The sequence below is a fragment of the Varanus komodoensis genome, unplaced genomic scaffold (assembly GCF_004798865.1).
Source record: "Varanus komodoensis strain SLA01 unplaced genomic scaffold, ASM479886v1 scaffold27, whole genome shotgun sequence".
NCBI lineage: Eukaryota > Metazoa > Chordata > Lepidosauria > Squamata > Varanidae > Varanus > Varanus komodoensis.
The window spans coordinates 5034001-5055491 of NW_025335701.1; the positions used below are offsets into that span (position 1 = coordinate 5034001).

Here is a 21491-nt window from a genome sequence, read left to right on the forward strand (position 1 = left end):
AGAACAACAACAGTTCCTTGTATTTCTTTTCTAAAAGATGACCAAGCGAGTGTTTTCCTTGATAAATGGAATTCTGTTCCTTTGCAAACATAGTTCAAATTTAATGCATGTATGTAATGGACGCATGTCTGCTTAACTGCTTGGGATTCTGTGCAGCTTTGCTTGTATGGCCATACAGCTCAGTGTTCCTTTCCTTTTCTTCTTCGCACTCCATCAAGAAGCAAGCAGGCTTATGAAATATGCGTGAAGCAGAATCTTGATCTCTCTTTCAATTTTTCAAGCAACCTAGAGGAATTCCCACAAGAGTCTCGTGTCGAGATACAGGTCAAGTCCAGACTTTGAGATAAAGAACTACACTGTAAGTTTTCAAACCACCCTCTCCTCATTTTATCCATAATACCATTACTTGGTATAGCAAGGCTAGGGGACAACTCAGGAACCGTTTGCCTGTGGTATTTGCTTTGCCGTTCATGCTTTGCATCAAGAAACTGATGGTGCGTCCGTCATGAGTCAGGCAATTGGTCCCTTTGGCCCAGAGCCATCCACCCTGAGGCAGCGGCTCTTCCACATCTCCTGCTTCTTCTACCAGCAAACTTTTAACAGGAGATGGAAGGGGCTGGACATGGACCTTGTGCTTGGAGCACGTGCAGCGTACCGTCAAGATGTAGTCCTGTGTATAAAAGCTGTATGAAATCTTGCTTCTCTGTCACTCCTGTTTATTTATTTGATTTATACCCTGCTTTTTTTTTTACAACAAACTCAAAGCAGCTTACATCATTCTCCTCCTCCTGTGCCCCATCTTATCCCACAACAACAACTCTGTGAGGAAGGTTGGGCTGAGAATTTGTGACTGGCCCAAAGTCACCCCTGGCCAGCAGGGGACTAGAACCCAGACTGCCTGCGTCCCAACCCAGCGCTCTTAATCCCTACACCACACTGGCTATAGGCTGCATGGCTCTGCCTACAAGTCAGGTTTGTACTCTTCTCGTGCTTTTCCTCCTTCCCTGAAGAAATGTGGCCCTCAGAAGAAACAAAAGATGTTTCCAGCTCCTGCCGACAGCTCAAGAAACATATCCATACATGGACATGATTAATTTGATAGGCAGGTCTGAAACACAAAGATGGGTGGCAGTTTGTAACCGTGAGTACCTTGCACTCTGCTTGGTTTTGTGCAGAAAACTTCACTTAGCTCTGTAGAGAAATCCTCTTTCCACTGAGCTTTTGGCTCCTGTTCACTTCCGCTTTGCTCCAGACATGGCCAGGCCTGCAGAAAGAGGTGCTTCAGATATTGCAGACCATAACCTTCAAGAAGGCACTAAAGACAGGTCTCTTCTGAGAGGCCTTCCCAGATTAGTTTTATTTAATGTGCCTTTTTTAATCAGAGTTTGAATTGTTTTGTTGTTGGTTTTAAATTGCTGTAAACTACCTAGAGTCTGTCAAAATGGGGCAGTATATAGACACCAGAAATGAATGAATGAATGCATACAGTGGTACCTTGGCTCACGAACGTCTCAGTTCACAACCAAATCGGGTCACAAACAAAAATTTCATAAAAATTTTGACTTAGGTCACGAATTCTGCATTGGGTGGCAACCGTGATCGTAGCCGTCTCCCTCCCGCCCCAAATGGGGAGATGGCCGTGATTGTGCTGGGGGCGGGGGGGAAATAGCCGAGATTGTGCCGGTCTCCCCCTCCCCCAGTGCACCGGGGTGACGAGCGCAGTTGTGCTCGGGGTGGGGTGGGGAAGATGGCCATGATCTTTTTTATTCTTAGTCACTTTGCTTCACATTAAAAAAGTAGTTACAGAATGGATTAACCTCATTTACATTGAACCTTATGGGGAAATTTATCTTGGCTCATGACCAATTTGGGTCACGATCAGAGTCCTGGAACGGATTAAGTTCGTGAGCCAAGGTAGCACTGTACATGTCAGAAATACGGTTGCTTCTGGTTCTCCTTCCCCTGCCCCATTTGCTTCCTGGAAAAGGTAACTTTTTGTTCACATCTGCTCCCACTCTGCATGTGTATGTGTGCATGCATGTATGTTCTGAGGAACAAGATCACTTCTGTAAGGATGCAGTCAAGATGGGAAAATGGCAAGATAAGCAGTTTTGTGGAATCCTTTTCTCAAAAGCATTTTAAGCGTTCTTGTCGATGACATTGGAACTGATATGATTACTATAAAGTGTTGATTATATTAAAAGGCAGGGGAAAGCATCATTATTTCCAAAGCCGGATTCCCATTAAAACTTCCCACTTAACTGAAGACTCTCTTCCCCACCTCCTATAGGATGTTTCCAGATGAAGGACTCAGTCTGACCATTAAGTTTCCCCTTCCTTGACCTTTTAAATTTTATTTATGTATTTATTTATTTTGTTGTATGAGGTAAAAGATGGAATATGTGATGGGAGGGTTACAAATGGAATACAGGAATACACTGGCATCTGGAGCAGGTTGTTTGCATAATGAAGGCCTTGCCTGAGATCAAGCCCAATTCAGATGTGCTATAAGATCCTGGTGAATAAACTGGCATTAAAACAGCAGTTCTTTCTGTTTGAAACACAACAGAGAACAGTTGCTTGAGCAATCCTGGATGCTTCAGTGTGAACATGTAGAGCCAAGCAGTGCACTGGCCCAAATCTCATTCCCATCTTGCTGAACTACTATTGTAAGATCAGGAGTTTGGATAGGAGATGATTAATAGGGCAAGAATGACTGTGAATGCCCTTGGACAGTCTGATGGACAATGTTGCTAAATTCACCATTTTGTTAGGAAAACAACTGGTCCCATCTTTCCATTTTTCTTTAGTCTTCTGAATATGGCAAAAAGCTATCCAACCTCCTAGATCTTACACATCCTAGATGTGACTTAGGTGTCTGTGAAGGAAACAAATGGGAGACCACAGTCGTCTTATGCTATTAAGGGAAGAGGAAGTGTGGCACTGAGTTCTGAGTTGTTGGTTATTTTCCTCTGGAGCGCTAGTTGCCTGTCGGAACTACAGGGTTCACTTATACACCACTGGTGCTTATCAATGGGCCCTGCTGGCATTTAGATTCATTGCCAAATCTGGTACCTTGTCCTGAGACCAGTGATAACATTTGTTACAGATGAGGTGGCTGCCTAGAGAAGACAATAATGCTAAGGTAAGTCAGAGCCAGAAGACCAATAAGAGATGGATCGACTCTATCAAGGAAGCCACAGCCCTGAATTTACAAGAGCTGAGCTGGTCTGTCATGGGCAAGACATTATGGAGGGCTCTCACTCATAGGCTTGCCATAAGTCAAAGATGACTTGATGACACATAACAACTATAAGCTAGCATAGGAGAACCACCTATTATAAAGGATTTCATGTTGTGACTGACAACCTGCACACTTTTCACAGGTTTATGAAGTATGTTTTTCACATTTGCTACCGTAAGCATCAAAAACCACTGTATTCATTCTACATAAAATGTATGCTTGATGTTTCTACTTGTTCTGTGTTCCATTGCATAGTCCTCCACATAAAGAAAAATGGCTTCGAAACATGTGAAACTGACACTGTGGGAACCCAAAGGATGGATCATTTGCTTTACTTTTGCTGGCAGGAAACCATTTATAGGTTGTATACCTAGAGGTATATTTGAACATTCTCTCAGCTGTTCTCAGGCTGGCCAGCTATTGGATAATTCAAAATGTTAGCAATGTCATGGCTCATATCCCTTCCTGCAAAAATACAGCCACGGCATTGCATTCTCAGTTACTGTGTACTGGTATGACAGCCCAACAGGAAAGAGAGCTGCCCAGAAGGCAACAGGTGTGTTCGAGACATGGAGTAGAGCTTTAAGAATGCCCTCGACCAACAGAGAGGGAACAACTGGGCTCAAGAACTTTCACCGGAAGCAAAAATGCTGAACCTGAAGCTGTTGTACTTCAGGCACATCGTGAGAAGGCAAAACTCACTAGACAATCAGGCTAGGGAGAGTGAAGGCAGAAGAAGAGGAAAACCAACCATGAGGTTTATTTATGAGGTGGTAATGGGATGGATTGGTTCCATAAAGGAGGCTGCAGTCTTGTGTCTACAAGAGTTGGACAGAGTTGTCAAGAATAAGACATGCTGGAGGACATGCGTTTATAGGTTTCCCATAAGTTGGGGAAGGGTGGACTGCACATAACAGCCGTGAGGGACTTGCTGAGTTGTACTGTAAGGGTGATCAGTGGTGTGGTGGAGCTGGGGCTTCCACGGACTCGCACTGGCACACCTTCGTTAGGGTTACTGAGGGCATTCGCCACACACGCACCCTCAGAGTTCCTGTTCCTCTGAGCTTAGCTGGAGTTCTCCCAGGGTCTGAGCAGAAATGCATTTCCTCAAGAACAATACAATCAGAAGTGTCTTTCAGTGGCTTGGGCTTGAATGAGCAATTAAGGTCCATTCTCTTTACAAGAGACCTACTTTTAGCAGGGAAAAGGAGAGCTGGTTTGTTGGTATAGCTCAACACAGCTGCCTGAATATTTGGGCTCTCTCTGGGGGCTTGAATGTGGGGACTGTCATTATGATCACTTGTACCACTGCCCCACTGATGACGATGTGTAGGATTAAGCGCTAGCTGCTAGCACATTGCTTTCTGGGTGAGAGGTCCATCCCATGGTTTGAAAGACACGCTTCGATTCCACCTTTTCGCTTTGTGCTACTAAAACAGGCAAGGCAAAGCGGCATCAGCTGGCTTGACGGATTCCCTCCCCCCACCTCACTGCAAAGAATAATCCCTTTTAAAATAATCCCTTTTTAAAACCCACAGAAACTTAGGTTTCCTAAGCTCATCTCCCCCCCCCCACTTTTCTTTTGCCCATGAAGCAGCTTCTGTGGTTTTCCTAATACCTTTTCAAGTGAAATATTAATGTCATTTTATAAGGTGGTGACACATTATTTTATCAGGGTTTTGCCAGTGAATTAGATCATCCTGTTTTGACTGCCATAGGCATTCTGGTCCTTTCTTGGTAGCTCTTAGTATTGATCCTAGGCAACAGGGATGCCCCCTCTTCTTTTTAAGTAGCGTTTCGCCATTACCTCAAGGTCTTCTTTGAATTCTTTCTTCTCCAGATCAATCATTTTCAATGGATTCGGTGCACCAAACAAGGTGCAACATTTCTCATGTGTCAATGTTAATTTTTGGTGTCATGTATCAGGAAACTTATTCAACAAACCTGGTGGTTGGTTGGTTTTCATTTTCTGTGGATTGGCTTGCTTGTTTTTCTTTTGTTTTCTGCATGTTTGCTATCATTGCTAATTGTGCACTGTCAGCAAATTTACCTAGTTTGTGTTTGCTTTTCTCACTGGGTCATTTATCTAGATTAGAACTTACAGCAATTTGAATATCCTGCTTTGGGGGAGTACAAAGCAGGTGTGCGTGTTTCACAGGTGAACCTCTTCAGTGTGCTTTCAAACTGTTGCTGTGCTGCAGGTATAGATTATATCCGTTTGCAGAAGTTCCTTCTTTGTGGAACTCAAGTAGAAAAGCAGTCGAATTCACTGCAATGAATATTTGATATTAGATCAGCGACGCAGCTGAAGACTGTGTAGGCAAGGGGTTCCCTTTCTAGAACCTTTCTCAATGTGTTTTATGGGGTGTTAATTGCAATAGGAATGGTCCCAAGATGAGACCAAAGGCTCATTTCATCCAGCATTCCCTCTATGGGGGGCCTTTCTGCCCCTGATCAGCACTGTGCACCGGTCATTTAGCATTATATTGCCACCAAACACGTCGGCAATACTTAACTGTTGTTAAGTTGAAGTGAGAACATTGACCTCAACCACCAGATTATGAAATGCTGATTAGGTCAAGCGCTGGACAGCTTTATGTCTACTTGTTTTATTATTATTTTTTTAAATTATATTCTGCACTTCCACTCTTAAGCAAGTGTTCAAGGAAATACACATGATTAGAAAAAATGCAAAATAACACTTTTTAATTAAATATTTTAAACAACAGTGAAACTGTGAGACTATGGCAGGATTAGAAAGCATGATTAAAAATCATGTTGCAGTCATAACTGGGACACGGCCATATGTATGTATATGAAAAAAAAGTTGTGGGCCATACCTTTATTTTATAAAGGTGCTTCTAGTTTGATGGCATTGTCAAGCCCCATAAGAAGCATTTGCAGAGCAAGTCCAGGGAGAAGAAAAAACATGCATTTTGGAGATTCCCAGGGAAACGGTGTCAGAAGTAACCATGGGTTAACCATGGGTCAGCACTGGTGCATTGGCTTCGCTGTGTTCTTCAGAAGTGATGGGAATGACCCAGATACGATGGTTCTGATTCTGCGCATCTACTAATCTCAGTAGCTTCATGAACATGGTGGAGAAACTCCCTGGAGCCAGACATCCCCCTCCTCTCTTTCAAGGCAACAGACTATTCTTTGGCAAAAGCTCTTTATTCCCAGTGTACACCCAGCAAACTATAGCCAGTAAAAAAAGAGTCTCTGAGCATGCACAGAGAGGTTTGTTGAACCCTTGTGTTCATTGCAGGGAAAAAGGTGGGATACAAATGTACTGAAAATAAATGCAATATGATGAAAGGCATTTCTATTTAAATGCCACTAATTATTTGCCGACAAGCACTTCCACGTATGCATTGGCATATGCAAATTTTAATGCAAAGCCTCTCCTTGGCTGTGCAGGTTTTGGTTTGGGTGATGCAAAGCAGGCAGCCTGCACCGAAGAGCCAAGGGCAGGCTGAAAAGTCCTAAAACTGTGTTCAGATTGCAGCTCATGATTTACAGGGCGCCACTGTTTCGTTCGGAACGGGCTTGTGTGTGTAGTCAGCACTGATGCAAACAAATGCATGTGTGCAGCTGACAGGCTATGTCAGACGGCTTTAAATATGGCTCGGGGCCGGGAGCCAGCATTTACTGCTCTTCAGGCTGAATGGTAATTTCCTGGGCCCACAGTTCATCCAGCGCTTTGCCGAACTAAGGCTGCACTCTGATCCACACTTACGGGGGCTTCCTGGGACTGTCTTCCTGGAAAATGTAATGTGCATGGAATGGTCAGGCCAAGAGGCCTTGAGGATTATTTTTTGAACTTATTCCCTTATCCGCTTCTTTTCAGCCTTATCTCTATTCCAAACTGTTCAGCCTTGATCCCAGTGGAGCGAAGACAGAGCTAGCAACAGTTTCAGCGGGGTGTTTCCTAAAGAAAAGCTAAGTTTGCCATTCTGAAAAAATAACTTTGCATTTTCTCCAGAGTTTGGTGGTTGCTTTGATTTGGGAGGCTTGCCTTATCCCCTAACAGCAATTGGAGGAATCACTGAAAATATGTAAAAGAAAACAAAAAGTACCTGGATATTTTGATTCTTCTGTCTGCTCTGGAAATGCCTAAGAAACAAAACAAAATATAGGGAGAACTTGGCTGAACCTTACCTTACTTTTGCCAAGTCAAGTGTGCTAAATGCAGCCAAGTTGGCTACAGAATGAAGTCCTTGAGCCAGCGCTGATCATTTCAACAAGTAGTTCATGCTTGCTCCCTGTTTAAGCCCTGCACTCCTTAACTGATGGGCGTGTGCGCGCATGTGTGTGTACGCACGCGCACGCACGCACACAGCATGGCGGGGTTCGGGAAAGGAGCGGGATGGCTCTCAGGGGAGGGACATCCATTTGGCTTAAGGGTGTGCTAACCTTGCAACAACCTAGTGACATCCTCATTTTTCACCTTAAAGTTCTTCTCCTGGGGTATGCCTTCAAAGTGAGACGGAGGTGAAAGGTTTCCCCAGCAGCAAGACAAGCTGCTTGACAAATGGGCCAAAAAGTCAAAGAAAAATTTTAACCTAGCCTGGCTTTAGCGCACTCACTCTTTGCACCTCTGAACAACGTGATGAATGTATTCCTTCAAAAGCAGCAGGAAGCTCAGGGGCAGGGGAGGGAGGCGGAGGCTGTGTTTGTTTGTGGGGCAGCTGCCCCTAAATTCTTGCACGCACTGTTCCTTCGTGGAATCCAGGCTGCTTGCTCAACTGCGTATGGATTATTAAGTTTTCTCCCGAGAAGTGCCCTAGCAGTTGGTTAATAAATAAGACGGACATGGTACTTGACACTGACATGCTTCTTGTGCTTGAAGGCACTTCACACGTAGCCCTTACAGTGCCTCTGGAGGCTCGGTCAGTGTTACTGCTGTCCTCCACACATTCCAGACGTGAGTTAGCCAAGTGAACAATGGCCTTCTTGAAGGCCACACAGAAGCACTTTCTGGCCTAACTGGGATTGCATTTTGATGATCCAGCAGATGGTTCGTTTGCTCTCATCTCTGGAAAGCTAGATATCCCAGAAAGTCAGGGTGGAAGAATGGTAGCTTATTTGGCTGAGACAGCGTTACCTGGCCTCAGAAGCTTCATCAGACAAGAAGCTCCTTGGACCAACTTCTTGGATACATTCTCCCTCTTGACATATTGTACGGTATTGTTGCAAGGATGAAATAGGAGACAGTGTTTGCTGCCCTAGATTACCCTTCTTCATGCTGGTGCCTTCCAGGCAGTTAAGCTCTTCGAAATTGTGTCCATTTGCCATGCCGGCTGGGGCTGAGGGAAGTTAAAGTCTAAAACACCTGGAGGACACTAGATTGGGGAAGACTTGTTTTGAAGCAACTAACTTATGAAGTAGTTTTTATTTTGCTTTTATAATTGCTTTTCTCCCAATTTTAACATCTGCTATTAACAAATTTCCCTAATTTTTCACTTTGTCTTTTGTAAATTTTATAGTGGCCTATGGTTAAATGCAATAAAACTGGACTTGACTTGGAAGCAACAAGCCAGAATTCAGAGTTGCTGAAAACCAGTGACCTGGTTTGCATGATTGCAGGTTGTCAGTAAATCTTTTCAGCCAGCTTCTCTGTGCCAGTTGTATGCGCAGAGGGTTCGGGCATCAAAAACACGGCTTCATGCATTGTGCGAACGAAGCCAGAGTGGCTTGCTGCCACACAGAACCCATGGGATATTGGGGAGTTGTGGTGTGGTTTGCTAAACATGTCATCATTTGCACAGCACAGGGTGCTGCTGAGGTCAGTTATGTGGATCTCGGCCAGCATGTCCTGCAGGTGAAATGCCAAGGCCATCGCACAGGCAGAATCATTTGTTTGCCTGCTCGTGCTGGCAGGAGGAGCAAAGTGGGAGCGAACGTGCTGCACGCAACCACAGTCCTGACTTGGTGTTCCATGTGAACATGGCTAGGATGCGGCATGTGATTTCCCCTTGATTTTTGCATGTATCGTAATACGTTCTGTAGTCTTCTATGAAGGAAAACGTATTTTTGAGCAAAAGCAAAATTGTAAAACTGCAAGCAAAAACTTTATGGAATTCAGTTCTATTAAACTTTAGGGTGTCCACAGTTCAATATCTTGGCATTTGAATAGCACAGCAAAAGGCCTGGCCCATTGTGTGAGTTTTTCTGTTTTGTTTATGTTAATAGGTATTATTGACGGGGGCAGGTTAAGAGTTTTCAAAGGGCCCATAGTCCTTCTACAGTTGCTTAAACCTCTTATTCCTTATTCCATGATGAAAGTTACCAAAGTAAAAGTGAGTGGACATATTCAAAGGAACACAACCTAATATGACAAGTGCAAACATATCTTTTGCCTGTACAGAGAAGAAGGCTGATGTAGCAAGCGGGATGAAGGCCCTTAAAAGCTGGTTGCGGGATGGACACATGCAATGAGAGAGATGAGTTATATAGCAGGGGCAAAAGGCAATCCACTGGTCAGTGATGTATGATGAATGTGCTTAGTGCATAATTCTGTGGTTTAATACATGTCTAATACTCCACATATTAAGTGTCCCTCAGTATAATGATAAAAACTTGTTCACGTGAAATCAATTTATATCCTTGAAAACATATAAAGTGGCTTCATTTATCTGGGCTTTTTGATAATAAATTTCATCATAAATTGAAAATGTTGTGTGTCACTCTCTGTGGTTTCTTTTATTCCCTGTTGTAGATAGATATCCATGTATTGCCAACATCGTAAATCCCAATATTCTCAAAGGGGGTGGGTATTGCTATAGGGAGGCAATGGATGTGATGTTTACATCTTTATCCTCAACATGCAAGACAGGGCTGACTTGGTCCTATCGTGCCGGCAAGTAAGTGCATCAGTGTGTTTCTGCCCATTTGTGCACACGCACAATAAAATGAGAATATAATTACTATTTCCAATTATGAATATAACCATTCATGCATATCCCTATCCATCCATCTATCCATCCATCATAGAAGGATGTACTAAATCCAGATAGAAGTACATATTGAATATAGTTCATAAGTGGAAAGGGAGAAATTCAGATGCACATGTTTTATCATTATATGTACGTGGCCATTATATTGTCTGTTAACAGCCTATTCTGCTGAGGAGTGCCATTTCTGATTTCTTTCAGTGGAGAATAGCATTTTAGGGCAGAGCTGGGGAACCAAATTAGCTTCAGGGCAGATGCCAGCAGCTCTCAGGTGCCACCGGCGTGCCAGTTCCTCTCGCACACAACGGATCGGGCTCGCACGGATCCCTTCCTCAGAGGCACTGGCTGACTTGCACACTGGCTTCACATGCTGTTCCCCACTCCAAAGTGGGATGGGGGGGTGGCAGGAGGTGGGTTAAGCAGATTCGGAGGGCGCATCCTCAAGTTTCCGGTCATCCCTCACCTTCTTTGCTCAGGGAAGCTGAGGAAGGGATGAAGCTGACTGAAGCCGTGGCTCAGTTGCTTTCCCACCCTTCACTTATTTATTTATTAGATTTCTAACCTGCCCCGCTAGCCACACAGTTCCCTGGGCAGGTTACAACCATAAAATGGCCTTTTCTGAAGGCCTGGCCTTCTTCCAAGATTCCTACAGGCCAGCCAGGGTAGCTTGAATGCAGCCCATGGGTGGGACGTTCTCCATCCCCATTTTGGAGGGTACGGTGGTTTTCACTGGAGTTCAAAGGGAGGGATTGTCAGTCTGTGGGATTTCCTTCCACAGAACCGGTCAGAGGCTGCCCCTGGCTCTTGGCCCCAGAACGACTGAATTTAGTGCTACGACTTGGCTGTGCAGCAGCAAAAGGTTCTGTTCGTGTTGTTTTAAGGCCAGCAAGTAGTGTTTTGCTGCCAGTGTGCCAGGAACTACACGCCATTTTCTTCCTTGATTTAATGGGAAATCTGCAAATTTTTGCTGCTTCGTTGCCAAATTTTGGTAGCAAATTCAGCTGTAGTGGTAGGAACTAGTAGGGCTGCAAAAAATGCTAGAGGGTGCAAGGTCCAAGCAAAATGCATGTCACCCACCCCCAGTTTATAGGCTTCTCTTTGATAGTGTGAAGATTGAGCTGGAGATAAGGATGTATTTGAGCACTATTTTTGTATAATAGATCATAGTTCAGGTTACAACTGTGGATCAGGATCAACATGATTTTGTGTGGTTCTGTCTCAGTGTGTTTTCCACCTGTATAGTGATCTCTGCTTCTAGCTGTCTGTAGCCATACACCAGAGATCTCCAACTTCTTTAGGTCAAAAGGGCATTTGAAGTTTTGGGTGAGTGTCATGGGAGAGGGGTGGCCTGCCTATTCAAATAACATAGAAACAGAGTGCATCAGATGGGGTCTCCAGGGCCATCTAGTCTGACCCCGACTCCAGCCGGCTGCACTCATGACATGCCTCCCATTAATAGCAGTTATTGTGGTGGGGATGGCCAGTCACAAAACACTCATTTTTCAGAAGGCTAAATCAGAAAAAGGAGCATCACCAAGAACATGATGCAAGTTGGAACTGGGATTGGCGCTCCAAAACTCTTGGTCTGCTGAACCCAAATAAAGATAGTGCTGGGGACAACACTTCACTTTGCAGGATTTTTTTTTAAACAAGGACTATAATAAAAACAAAAAGGGGAAGGAAGAGTGATGGACCTCAAGATATTGGTCTTTGGACTCACTGGCACCCATGGGCCTTGCATTAGAAACTCCCATGGTAGTGTTGCAGTTCAGAAGCAAGCTCTGTGGAGTCCAGCTTCGACTTGGTCCCTGATGAGTGCGCCTAGCGCCACAGCCTTAGTGTTGGCTGACCCTGAGGGCAGACCAAATCAATGCGTTCTCAGAAATCATTGCATTCAGAAGCACAGATGAGAAAAACAGACCCCCCCCCCACCAACTTCTTAAATGGCATCTCTCCTCTGGCTTATAGGTCAAATACATTTGTTTATTCAGCATCCATGTCTCACATCCTCCATCCTATACTGCACCCTCAAAACGGCTTGCCACATTTTTTAGGAGGTGGCCTGGAAGAAGGAAACACCCTTCCCACTGGCTCCTACTTCCCAGGTCAGCTTCTAGCTATTTTCCAGACGGTGGGACATTTGCATTGTTTCCATGTTGGGGACATTAAAACATTCAGGCAAGGAGGTATATTTGCTGCCCAGTCTGCCAAACCAGACCATATTGGCATGCTCAGATGGATGAAGCGTCTAGTTTGGATTATGCCCATCTAGATTTATCGTTCATGATGCTGAACAATGTTTAATGGGCATACTCTGTTTTTGAAACTGTGCTGGGTGGGGAGGGGGGTGGGGAGGGAGGGAGGGAAGTGTGCCTTAGACAGTTCTGATGTCTCCGTTATTTCTGCTTCCCCCCCAGTCTGAAGGCTACATGGTGGAACAATCATACATTAGAATTAAAGCGAGCAGTTCAAAGCTGCATGTTGAGAATACTGATAAATTGACCCATCCCTTCCTGTAGGGATGTAATCAAACTGCAGCAAAATCTCTAAAGAGAAGACATTAATACATCAAGAGTTTCATTTTTTTTAATGAGTTGTTAAATGAAAGATTCATAATGCTGGATATTGAGCAAATAGTGTTCGGAAGCCTTGGACCTTGTTTGTCAATTGATGAATTAATCTGTTAAAGAAATATTGGATTTATATTTAACTTGAAAAACAGGGGAAGATCTTTTATTCTGCACTTATAACTTTGAATACACTTTTCAGTTGCTCTTAGTTATCTCAAATTAAATCTTAAATTGAGCTTGTGGTTCTGTGAATTAATACCCTAGCCTTTCAGCTCTTTTGCTGAGGTCATACAAATCTAATGGTTGAAGTGGTCACAGGGTCAGACCTTGGCATGTAGTGTACAGAAATGGTTTAATGATGCCCACAGATGTTTGCATTCTGTGCATTAGAACCTTAATGCTTTGGCGGGCGCTCTGATGGCATTTCATTATCACCTGGTGTGTCTTCCTTTCCACTGAATCTACTGCCATTGAATTGAGCTTTAGAATATTTTTATGTATATATAATACATCAAAGGAGCTGTGCCATTAAATATGGAGTGGCTTATTCCCAAAACACAAATTAGAGAAAGGGTGCTTATTATACCGCACATTCACCTTGTGTTCCTTTGTTTAGAAAATATATTGAGAGCAGCTTGGAAAATTCTTACCGTCACTTTCCAGTTGTAGCTTATATTAGGGCCGAGCACCTTTCTCGATGGTTTAGTTCACAGAGAATGTCAGTGAGATGGGTAGCAAGTACAGCGTCACACTTTTCTGGTTTTGTCTCATTGGATATTTGGACCATAGAGTTGGAAGGGTGAGTGCAGCATGCCATGTTAAAGCGCCCCCTACCCAGGACTTCCTTACAGCCTCTTGAGTGCCTGCAATTACCTCCCTAGATAATTCGGTTCATTGTCAAACTGCTCTAACAGACAGGAACCTAGGCTGAGCCTAGCTTGCTGTAACCTGAGCGCTTTATCCCATGTCTGGGTCTCTGGCATGATTGAGATGTGCGAGAACCGCCCCTGAGCCCTCTCTTCGTCTGCTCTTTCAATCGCTCTTCATGCAGCCTTATTTTCAGATCCCTGATCATCCTTGCCACCCGCCTCTGAATCATCTCCAGCGTGCCTACATCCTTGCTGAACAGCGATGTCCAGAACTGAACCCAACACTCGATGTAGGCCCTAACTAGTGCCAAACAGAGGGTAACCAGTACTTCAGCACGTCCTATACTTCTACTAATGCAACCCAAAATAGAATTAGCTTTTTTCCGCAGTCACATCATCGTGCTGGCCCAGAGTCAGCTTGTGATCTACAATGATCCGAGATCCTTCTTGCTTGTAGCATTTTGAGCCAAGTACCCCACATCTTAAGGGACTGCAGATGGTGCAGCGGTTTAAACTGCTGAGGTGCTGGGCTGGTTGATCGAAAGGTCGACAGTTTGAATCCGCAGGATGGGGTGAGCGCCCATGCTTTGTCCCAGCTGCTGCCAACCTTGTAGTGCGAAAGCATAAACATGCAAGTAGATAAATGGAAACCACTTTGGTGGGAAGGTAACAGCGCTCCGTGCCCCTTGGTGTTTAGCCATGCTGGCCACATGACCACGGAGACTGCCTGCGGACAAACGCTGGCTCCCTCAGCCAGGAAACGGAGATGAGCATCGCCCCCAAGTGTCAGTCTTGATTGGGCTTTAATGTCATGTCTTTACCTTTTTACCCCGCATCTTGTAACTGTATACTTGTTTGCCTTTTCTCTGGTGCAGAACTTGGTATTTGTCCTTACTGAATTTCATTCTGTTCCTTTCAGTTCAGCATTCCAGCCTATCAAGATCACCTTGAATTTTGTTTCTGTCTTCCAAGGTATCAGCTGTCCCACCTGATCTGTGTATTCTGCAAATGTGGTCAACATTCCCTACACTCCATATCCAAATAATTAATAAAATGTAAAGAGCACTGGGCCCAGGACTGAACCCTGTGGCACTCCACTAGTTACCTTCATCCAATTTGAGAAGGTGCCATTGATGAGCACTCTTTGTGACCGATTTAGCAGCCAATTTGTATCCACCCAATAGTTTTTCCATCTAGTCCAGTTTATGCTAATTTGCGTATCAGAATGTCGTGGGGCACTATGTCAAAATCTTTGCTAAAGTCTAGGTACATTATGTCCACAGTGTTCCCACGGTCTATTTGGGAGGTTACCCAGTGAAAAAATGAGATTAGTCTGACAGAATTCATTTTCTGATAAATCCATGGTGGCTTCTATTAATCACTACATTTTTTCAAGATGCTTGCAGATGGATTTTTTAAATAATTTGCTCCAGAATTTTTCCAGGATAGAAGTCAGACTAACTGGTCTGTACTTCCCAGGTTCATCTTTTTCCCCCTTTTTGAAGACAGGGACAACATTAGCCCTTCTCCAGAACTTCTGGCACTTCTGTTTTCCAAGAGTTATCGAAGATGATCGCCAGTGGTTCTGAGTGTTCCTCCGCTAGCTCTTTTTTGACTCTGGGATGGAGTTCATCGGCCCCTGGAGATTTGAAAGACTCTATTCCACCGAGGTATTCCTTGACCATTTGTCTGTCAATCCTGAGCTGCCATCTCTCACTTCCAGCTTGAACTTCCTCTTGATTGCAGATTTCCTTGTGGGAGAAGACTGAAGAGAAGTAGGAATTGACTGGCTCTGCCTTGTCCTTGTCATCTGTTACCACTCTGCCATCCACTTTAAGTAGCTGGACACCCTTCTCTTTCTCATGTCTTGTGTTCTGGATGTATCCGAAGAAGGCTTTCTTGTTGTGCTTAGCATCCCTTGCTATTCTCAGTTCATTTGCTACTTCAGCCTTCCTGATGCAATTCCAGCAATTCCTTGCTATTTGTTTATATTCTTGTTTTGTGACCTGGCCCTGTTTCCACTTCCTGTACGCGTTCTGTTTTTCTTTCCGGCTGTCACTTAATCCTTTGTGGAGCCACGTGGGCTTCCTCTGCTGTCTTCTACACCTTTTTCTTGATGGAATTGTTCGTAGTTGTGCTTCGAGGATCTTTTTTTTCAAAATGTTCCTTTTGGACACCTTTCCCCTTAAGGGTGTGTTGCCATGGCACTTCGCTTATCGTTTTTCTGAGATTGTTAAAGTCGGCTTTCTTGAAGTCCAGGATGCTTGTTTGGCTCCAGTGACCCTTTGCCTTCTTCATAACTGAGAATTCAAGTATCACATGGTCACTTTCCCCCAGAGTTCCCATGGTTTTGTCCACCAAGCCATCCCTGTTAGTTAGTATTAAATCGAGGATAGCTGATCCTCCCCTACCTTCCTCTACTTTCTGCGGGAGAAAGTTGTCGGCAACACAGGAATCTCTTGGAGGGGCCATGCTTGGCAGAATTTGCCTCTCAGCATATGTCGGGGAAATTGAAGTCCCCATAATGACATCATTCTTCTTGGAAATGCTTGCAAGTTGCTCTTCGAAGGTTGCATCCTTGTTTTTCTAATTTTTTGCTCCCTTCAAATTCAGCCAGATGCTTTTAATGGGGCTACTAAGTTCCTCTTCTTGTTTTCTGTGCAGATATATGTGTCTCTCACATATAGTGCAACCCCACCTCCCTTTTTGTCCTTTCTATTTTTCTTGAACAGGTTGTATCCATCAATTGTAGAGTTCCAGTCATGTGAGTCATCCCACCAAGTTTCAGTTATTCCTATAAGATCATAATTGCCTTCATGTACTATGAGCTCAGGTTCGTGTTGCTTGTTTCCCATGCTCTGGGCATTGGTCCAGAGACATCAAAGTTCATTCTTGCTGTGTCCTGGCCTGGTTTTCTTTCTACGTTTTTTGGGAGACTGGTGCTGGGCTGTGTTTGAGGGTTTTTCTCTGTTGAACTATATACGTCTTTGCCAGGTGATGGTATGCCGTTTTGCACATCTCCCTCCCCTAAAGGTTTTAGTTTAAAGTTCTTATGGGGTTTTTCATGTGGTGGCCAAACACCTGCTTCCTGTTCTTTGTGAGGTGCAGCCCATCATTTGCCAGCAGTCCATCTTCCGGAAAGCTTAGCCTGTGGTCCCAGAATCGCACCACCATCGTAGCCAGTCATTCACTTGAAGGGTTTTTCTTTCTCTAACAGTTTCTCTTCCATGTACTGATAGAATTGATGAGAAGACTATCTGGGCCCCAGTGTTTTCCTCCCTAGAGCTTCAAAGTCTGACGTTATATCAGCAAAACTTCTCATGGCTGTGTTGTTAGTTCCCACGTGGAAGAGAAGGAAGGGGTATTTGTCAGTGGGTCGTATGAGTTGTATGAACTTGCTGGTTAGATCTTTAAGCTTGGAGCCAGGGAGACAGCATACTTGGTGATTCTCTGGGTCATCGTAACATACATATTTTTTCCATCTTCTTCCACAACTAGCACTCTTCTCCTTTTGTTGCAAATTTTGCTATCCCTTTCCTTGTTTGATTGGCCTTTTGTCTCTGAAAAAGAGTTATTCAGTGTGTCTGAAAAAGAGTTATTCAGTGCGTTTCTCACCAGTCTCTTCCTCAAGCAACTTGAAGAGGTTTGGGATTTCCACTGCTTCCACAGGCACAGAGTGTTTTCTAGGTCTTCGGCGTCTAACTGTCACCCTGTTCTAGTGAGTTTTCTCATTTTCTCTTCTCTCAGGGTTCTCATCTGCCGCCTCGGCTCGCTGTTGCTCTTTTCCTTCTGGACCGCACTTACCTGTTGCAGCTCCTCCGCTCCGCCTAGAAACTCTGCATTTTCCTTTCTTGTCCGGAGGGTGGACACTTGCTGCTCCCGGGCTCTCACTTTTTCCTGTAATAGGGGTACGAGTGGGCAGCAGCTGCAGTTGTTGTAGGCCACCCCAGTGGAGTCTTCTTGGTACATTGCTCGTGCCACCACATGCAGCAGGGGAATTAAGGTGAAATAAGGAAGAGCAGCATAACGGGGGGAAAAAAGTTAGGGACCTCCCCCTCCTGTTCACTCGCTCCCTGGGAGCTTGGCTGCTTGTATCCCAGAGGCCCTGGACCAGCTGGGGCAGCTTGCTCTGATGTCCTCTGCTCTGCTGGGAGTCAGGAACCAGAATGAATCAGCCCACCCACTCAACTGCTGCCTGCTGAACAGGCCATCCCTTTCAGTTAATCAGCAATCCGGACCTTCCCTTCAACTGTCCCTTAGAAAACAATAGCCGTTAAGCTGGGCTAGTCCAGACTTGCCTCTGCCTCGCCTCGCCTCTGCCAGTCTCTGCTTGGAGTCAGGAACCAGCTGAACCACCATTTCTTTTCTTTGGCTTTCACTGTGAAGAGAAATACTTTCTTGCTGCTTTTAGCATCCCCTGCTAGCCTCATTCTCAGCCTAACCTTCCTAACATCACTCCTGCATTTCTGTACTGTCTGCTCTCTTCTTTTGCAGCTTTGCCAGCCTGCTGTTTCTTGCATGTGCCCATTTTTGGTTTTGGACCAACTTGAAGCTTCTGGTGGAACCACATTCATTTCTTTTGATCTGGTCCATCTTTTGTTTGTGTTGAAATTATTAATTATTGATGCCACAGTATGACATCAAACAAATTAGTCATTCAGGCATCTTAAACATTTAGTGGATGTACGCACAACAAGGAGCAAAGGCTGGAAGTGCAGGATCTGGAATTGATCCTGAGAATGAGTGGAGCCATGTACCTCAGGTGTGCCAGCATTACTTAAAGACATGTGCATCGTGTGCACTTCCTTTGTGTTCTTTATTCAAAATGCACGTTCCCCACACAGAGGGTCCAGTGAACACCTGGGGATGATGGGTGGTTGGGCAAGATCCACCAGGTGTAGGATCTTGGCTCTCCAAGATTCCTTAGTCCATGGATATGGTCAGCTAAACAGCATTAGCACAGGTGTTTTAGTGGATGCCAGTGGCTGGCACTGGTGATTGTCTGCAAGGGAGGGTCTGGAAGGAGAGGGAGGTTGTGGTGTGCTATATAATTCCAAACTGCATCCCCCAAGATGCAGTTTGATAAAAGACAGCATGAGAGCCTAAATTTGGAGACAACTCTCTGAGGAAATATAAAATCACTTGGGGTGGAATTCACCCATCAGTACTCTCTAATAGTTTAACCATAGTTTCATGTTAGAGAATTGTCATGTCTGGTCTTGTGCTACCTGTTTATTCCTTACTTGTAAAATGAGGTGAGTTTGCTTGCCTTTGCCTTTGTTTGCCTGGTTAATTTGATTACCTTTGACCAAACTCTCTGCTACACATCTGGCCAGTTTAGACTTACATGCTAGAATCTCGAGTTTGTAGCGATCAGATACAGAGTTGTTCTTATGCAAACAGGTTGCATCCCAGTGCACAGCTGGCATTCTCAGTCTGGCTCTGCACCCATTCTGTATTGTACACCTCAGTCCAGTCTTGTTGGTAGTCGTGAAGTCATGTCCAACCCATTGCGGCCCCATGGACAACATTCCTCCAGGCCTTCCTGTCCTCCACCGTCCCCCAGAGTCCACTTAAGCTCACACCGACTACTTCAGTGACTCCATCTAGCCACCTCATCCTCTGCCATCCCCTTCTTCTTTTGCCATCTATTGTTCCCAGCATTAAGCTCTTCTCCAGGGAGTCCTTCCTTCTCATTAGGTGCCCAAAGCATTTGTGTTTCATCTTCAGTATCTGGCCTTCTAAAGGGCAGTCAGGGTTGATCTCCTCTAGGACTGACCGGTTTGATCGCCTTGCGGTCCAAGGGACTCGCAGAAGTCTCCTCCAGCACCACAATTCAAAGGCCTCAATCCTTTTGCGCTCAGCCTTCCTTATGGTCCAGCTTTCACAGCCATACATTGCAATTGGAAAAACCATAGCCTTGACTATGCTCACTTTTATCGGCAGGGTGATGTCTCTGCTAGACCCTCCAGTCTTAGGGTTCTGGTAAAAAATGAAAACAGAGTACATCCATATATTCTGAAGTCTGTCCACATCTGCTCTAGACCTGTATTAAGCATCTTAGTACTCCTCTAAATATTTGCTGACCTATTAATTTTACTCTCAAAAGTAAACAGTTTTCCCCAAATGAAATCCAAATGAGATTTTGCTGGGCTAGATAGAGCTCTGTTGCTGTCTGTGATAGTTTACATGTGATGCTGCTGATGTATATTAAATATATGCATGGCTCCTATTGCTAGCACCTGTGATTTGGGTGAGGGTATTATTGTTGCTAAATGTCAGGGCATTTTTAAACAATGAAACAAAACTCTAGTACACTTGAACAATTATATAAATACGGAAAATGATTGGGCATTGTTGCTTTCTTGCATAGTTTGCAATTATATTGAAGCAAAGGTAAAATAACGATCTTTCGTTAATTTTCAATGTTATTATGCAATTTCAGGACATCACACACAGTGATACACCTTATTGCAAACTGGCCAGGAAGCACAGACCTTAAAACGCTGTGGGCTTTTTCTGTATCTTCTCCACACTCAGATGACCTTGCAAGGTCAACAATTTAAGCCTCTCTACAATCCAAAAATTGAATCTTAGTACATCCATTTTCCTAATAGAATTTCTGCAATACCAATTGGTGCTGACAGTTTTGGTCTCATCTCTCTATTGTGCTGTATGGTTTTATTTGACACCAGAGATGGCATCAGTTTGTATTGGAGAGAGCATCTGACTAGTGGCACTTCTCTTGGGATTTGGACTCTTTCACATCCCTTCTATCACAGATGGATGCTTCTGTCATCGGCCTACATTCTGTGTGTGTTTGTGCAGTCGGGTAAAGGTATCTTTGTTTTAATTATTAATTGAAAGCATGAGAGCAATCACAGAAAACAAATGTACCTTTATACTGACCTAAATGTTTCAGTTGTAGGAACTGTAAGAGCTCTCAAAGGAACTCGGGGTGCAGGGCGGACACCATCTAAAAGGCAGATGCGGGGCTGGATTTTTTCTTGTTCTGACTGTAATCTGGAGAACATGGACCATTCAGTGAAGTATAATTCATAATCATGCCAGGCTTTTGATATAAGTTTGGGCATGTGGCAATTTTCCTTAGGAGCACAGTGCTGGCTCCTGGCAGTGGGTAAACAGGCCAAGCTGGAGATCCAGTCCCTTCCAGAGTGATGGGAACAGAAAGAGCTGCGATGGTTGCAAGGCTGGGGTGGGTAAGTGCAGGGCTCCAGCAGGTCCTTGTTCCTCCGAGACCCCTCTGCATTCTGCACTCCTGCCGTCCCACCACCAAACTGGCCACAAGAAAGGAAAAGAACCGGGAAGAGACAGGATGGGGGACAGAGAGTAATTTTTCTTTCTCGGCAGCAGACTCTCCTGGACAGCTACAATGGCCGAATCTCCAAATTTAGCTTGGAAGCAAACTAAAATGTCGTAGTGGCTTGTAGCAGAAATTCATGAGCAAACTGCCACGTTTCTTGTTGGGTTGTTGGTCATTGGTACCCATTTCTGCCGTGTGACAGGGGGCTAGCAAAGCCAGCTGCCCACCCCCACCTTAGGGTTTGCAGACAGCGAAAATGCCAGCCCATGAGCATGGCCCTCCAGCGACCCTTTCCAAAAATGTCCAGCTTGGGTGGTCCTAAGGCTCGTGCCCAAAACACGCTCCCACTTACTCCAGATTCCCTGACATTCATAAGCTTATTCTAATCTCCTGCTTTTGGGGAGACTAAGCTCCTGAAGAGAGGGGGACCACCAGCCCTTCAGTGGCTGTGTGCCTTGGCTTCTACTCACGGAAGACCTCATGCACCTGTGGTGTGCATTCCTCCCACTGTAGGGATTAATCCCCATA

At 44.6% G+C, this 21491-nt stretch overlaps 1 protein-coding gene across 2 annotated transcripts in view; it reads left to right on the top strand.

Annotated features, from left to right (window-relative positions):
* WWOX (WW domain containing oxidoreductase) overlaps positions 1 to 21491 on the top strand; it is a 713985-nt gene that overhangs the window by 399820 nt on the left and 292674 nt on the right. Inside the window, exon 9 of one of the 2 annotated variants that reach the window (XM_044434018.1) lies at positions 7095 to 12227. The exons of the other annotated variant lie outside the window; for it this stretch is intronic. Within the exon in view, the coding sequence (XP_044289953.1) occupies positions 7095 to 7190 (96 nt within the window). The 3' untranslated portion in view covers positions 7191 to 12227. Of the gene's footprint in view, positions 1 to 7094; positions 12228 to 21491 lie in introns of those variants that run through there. 2 annotated transcript variants of the gene reach the window in all.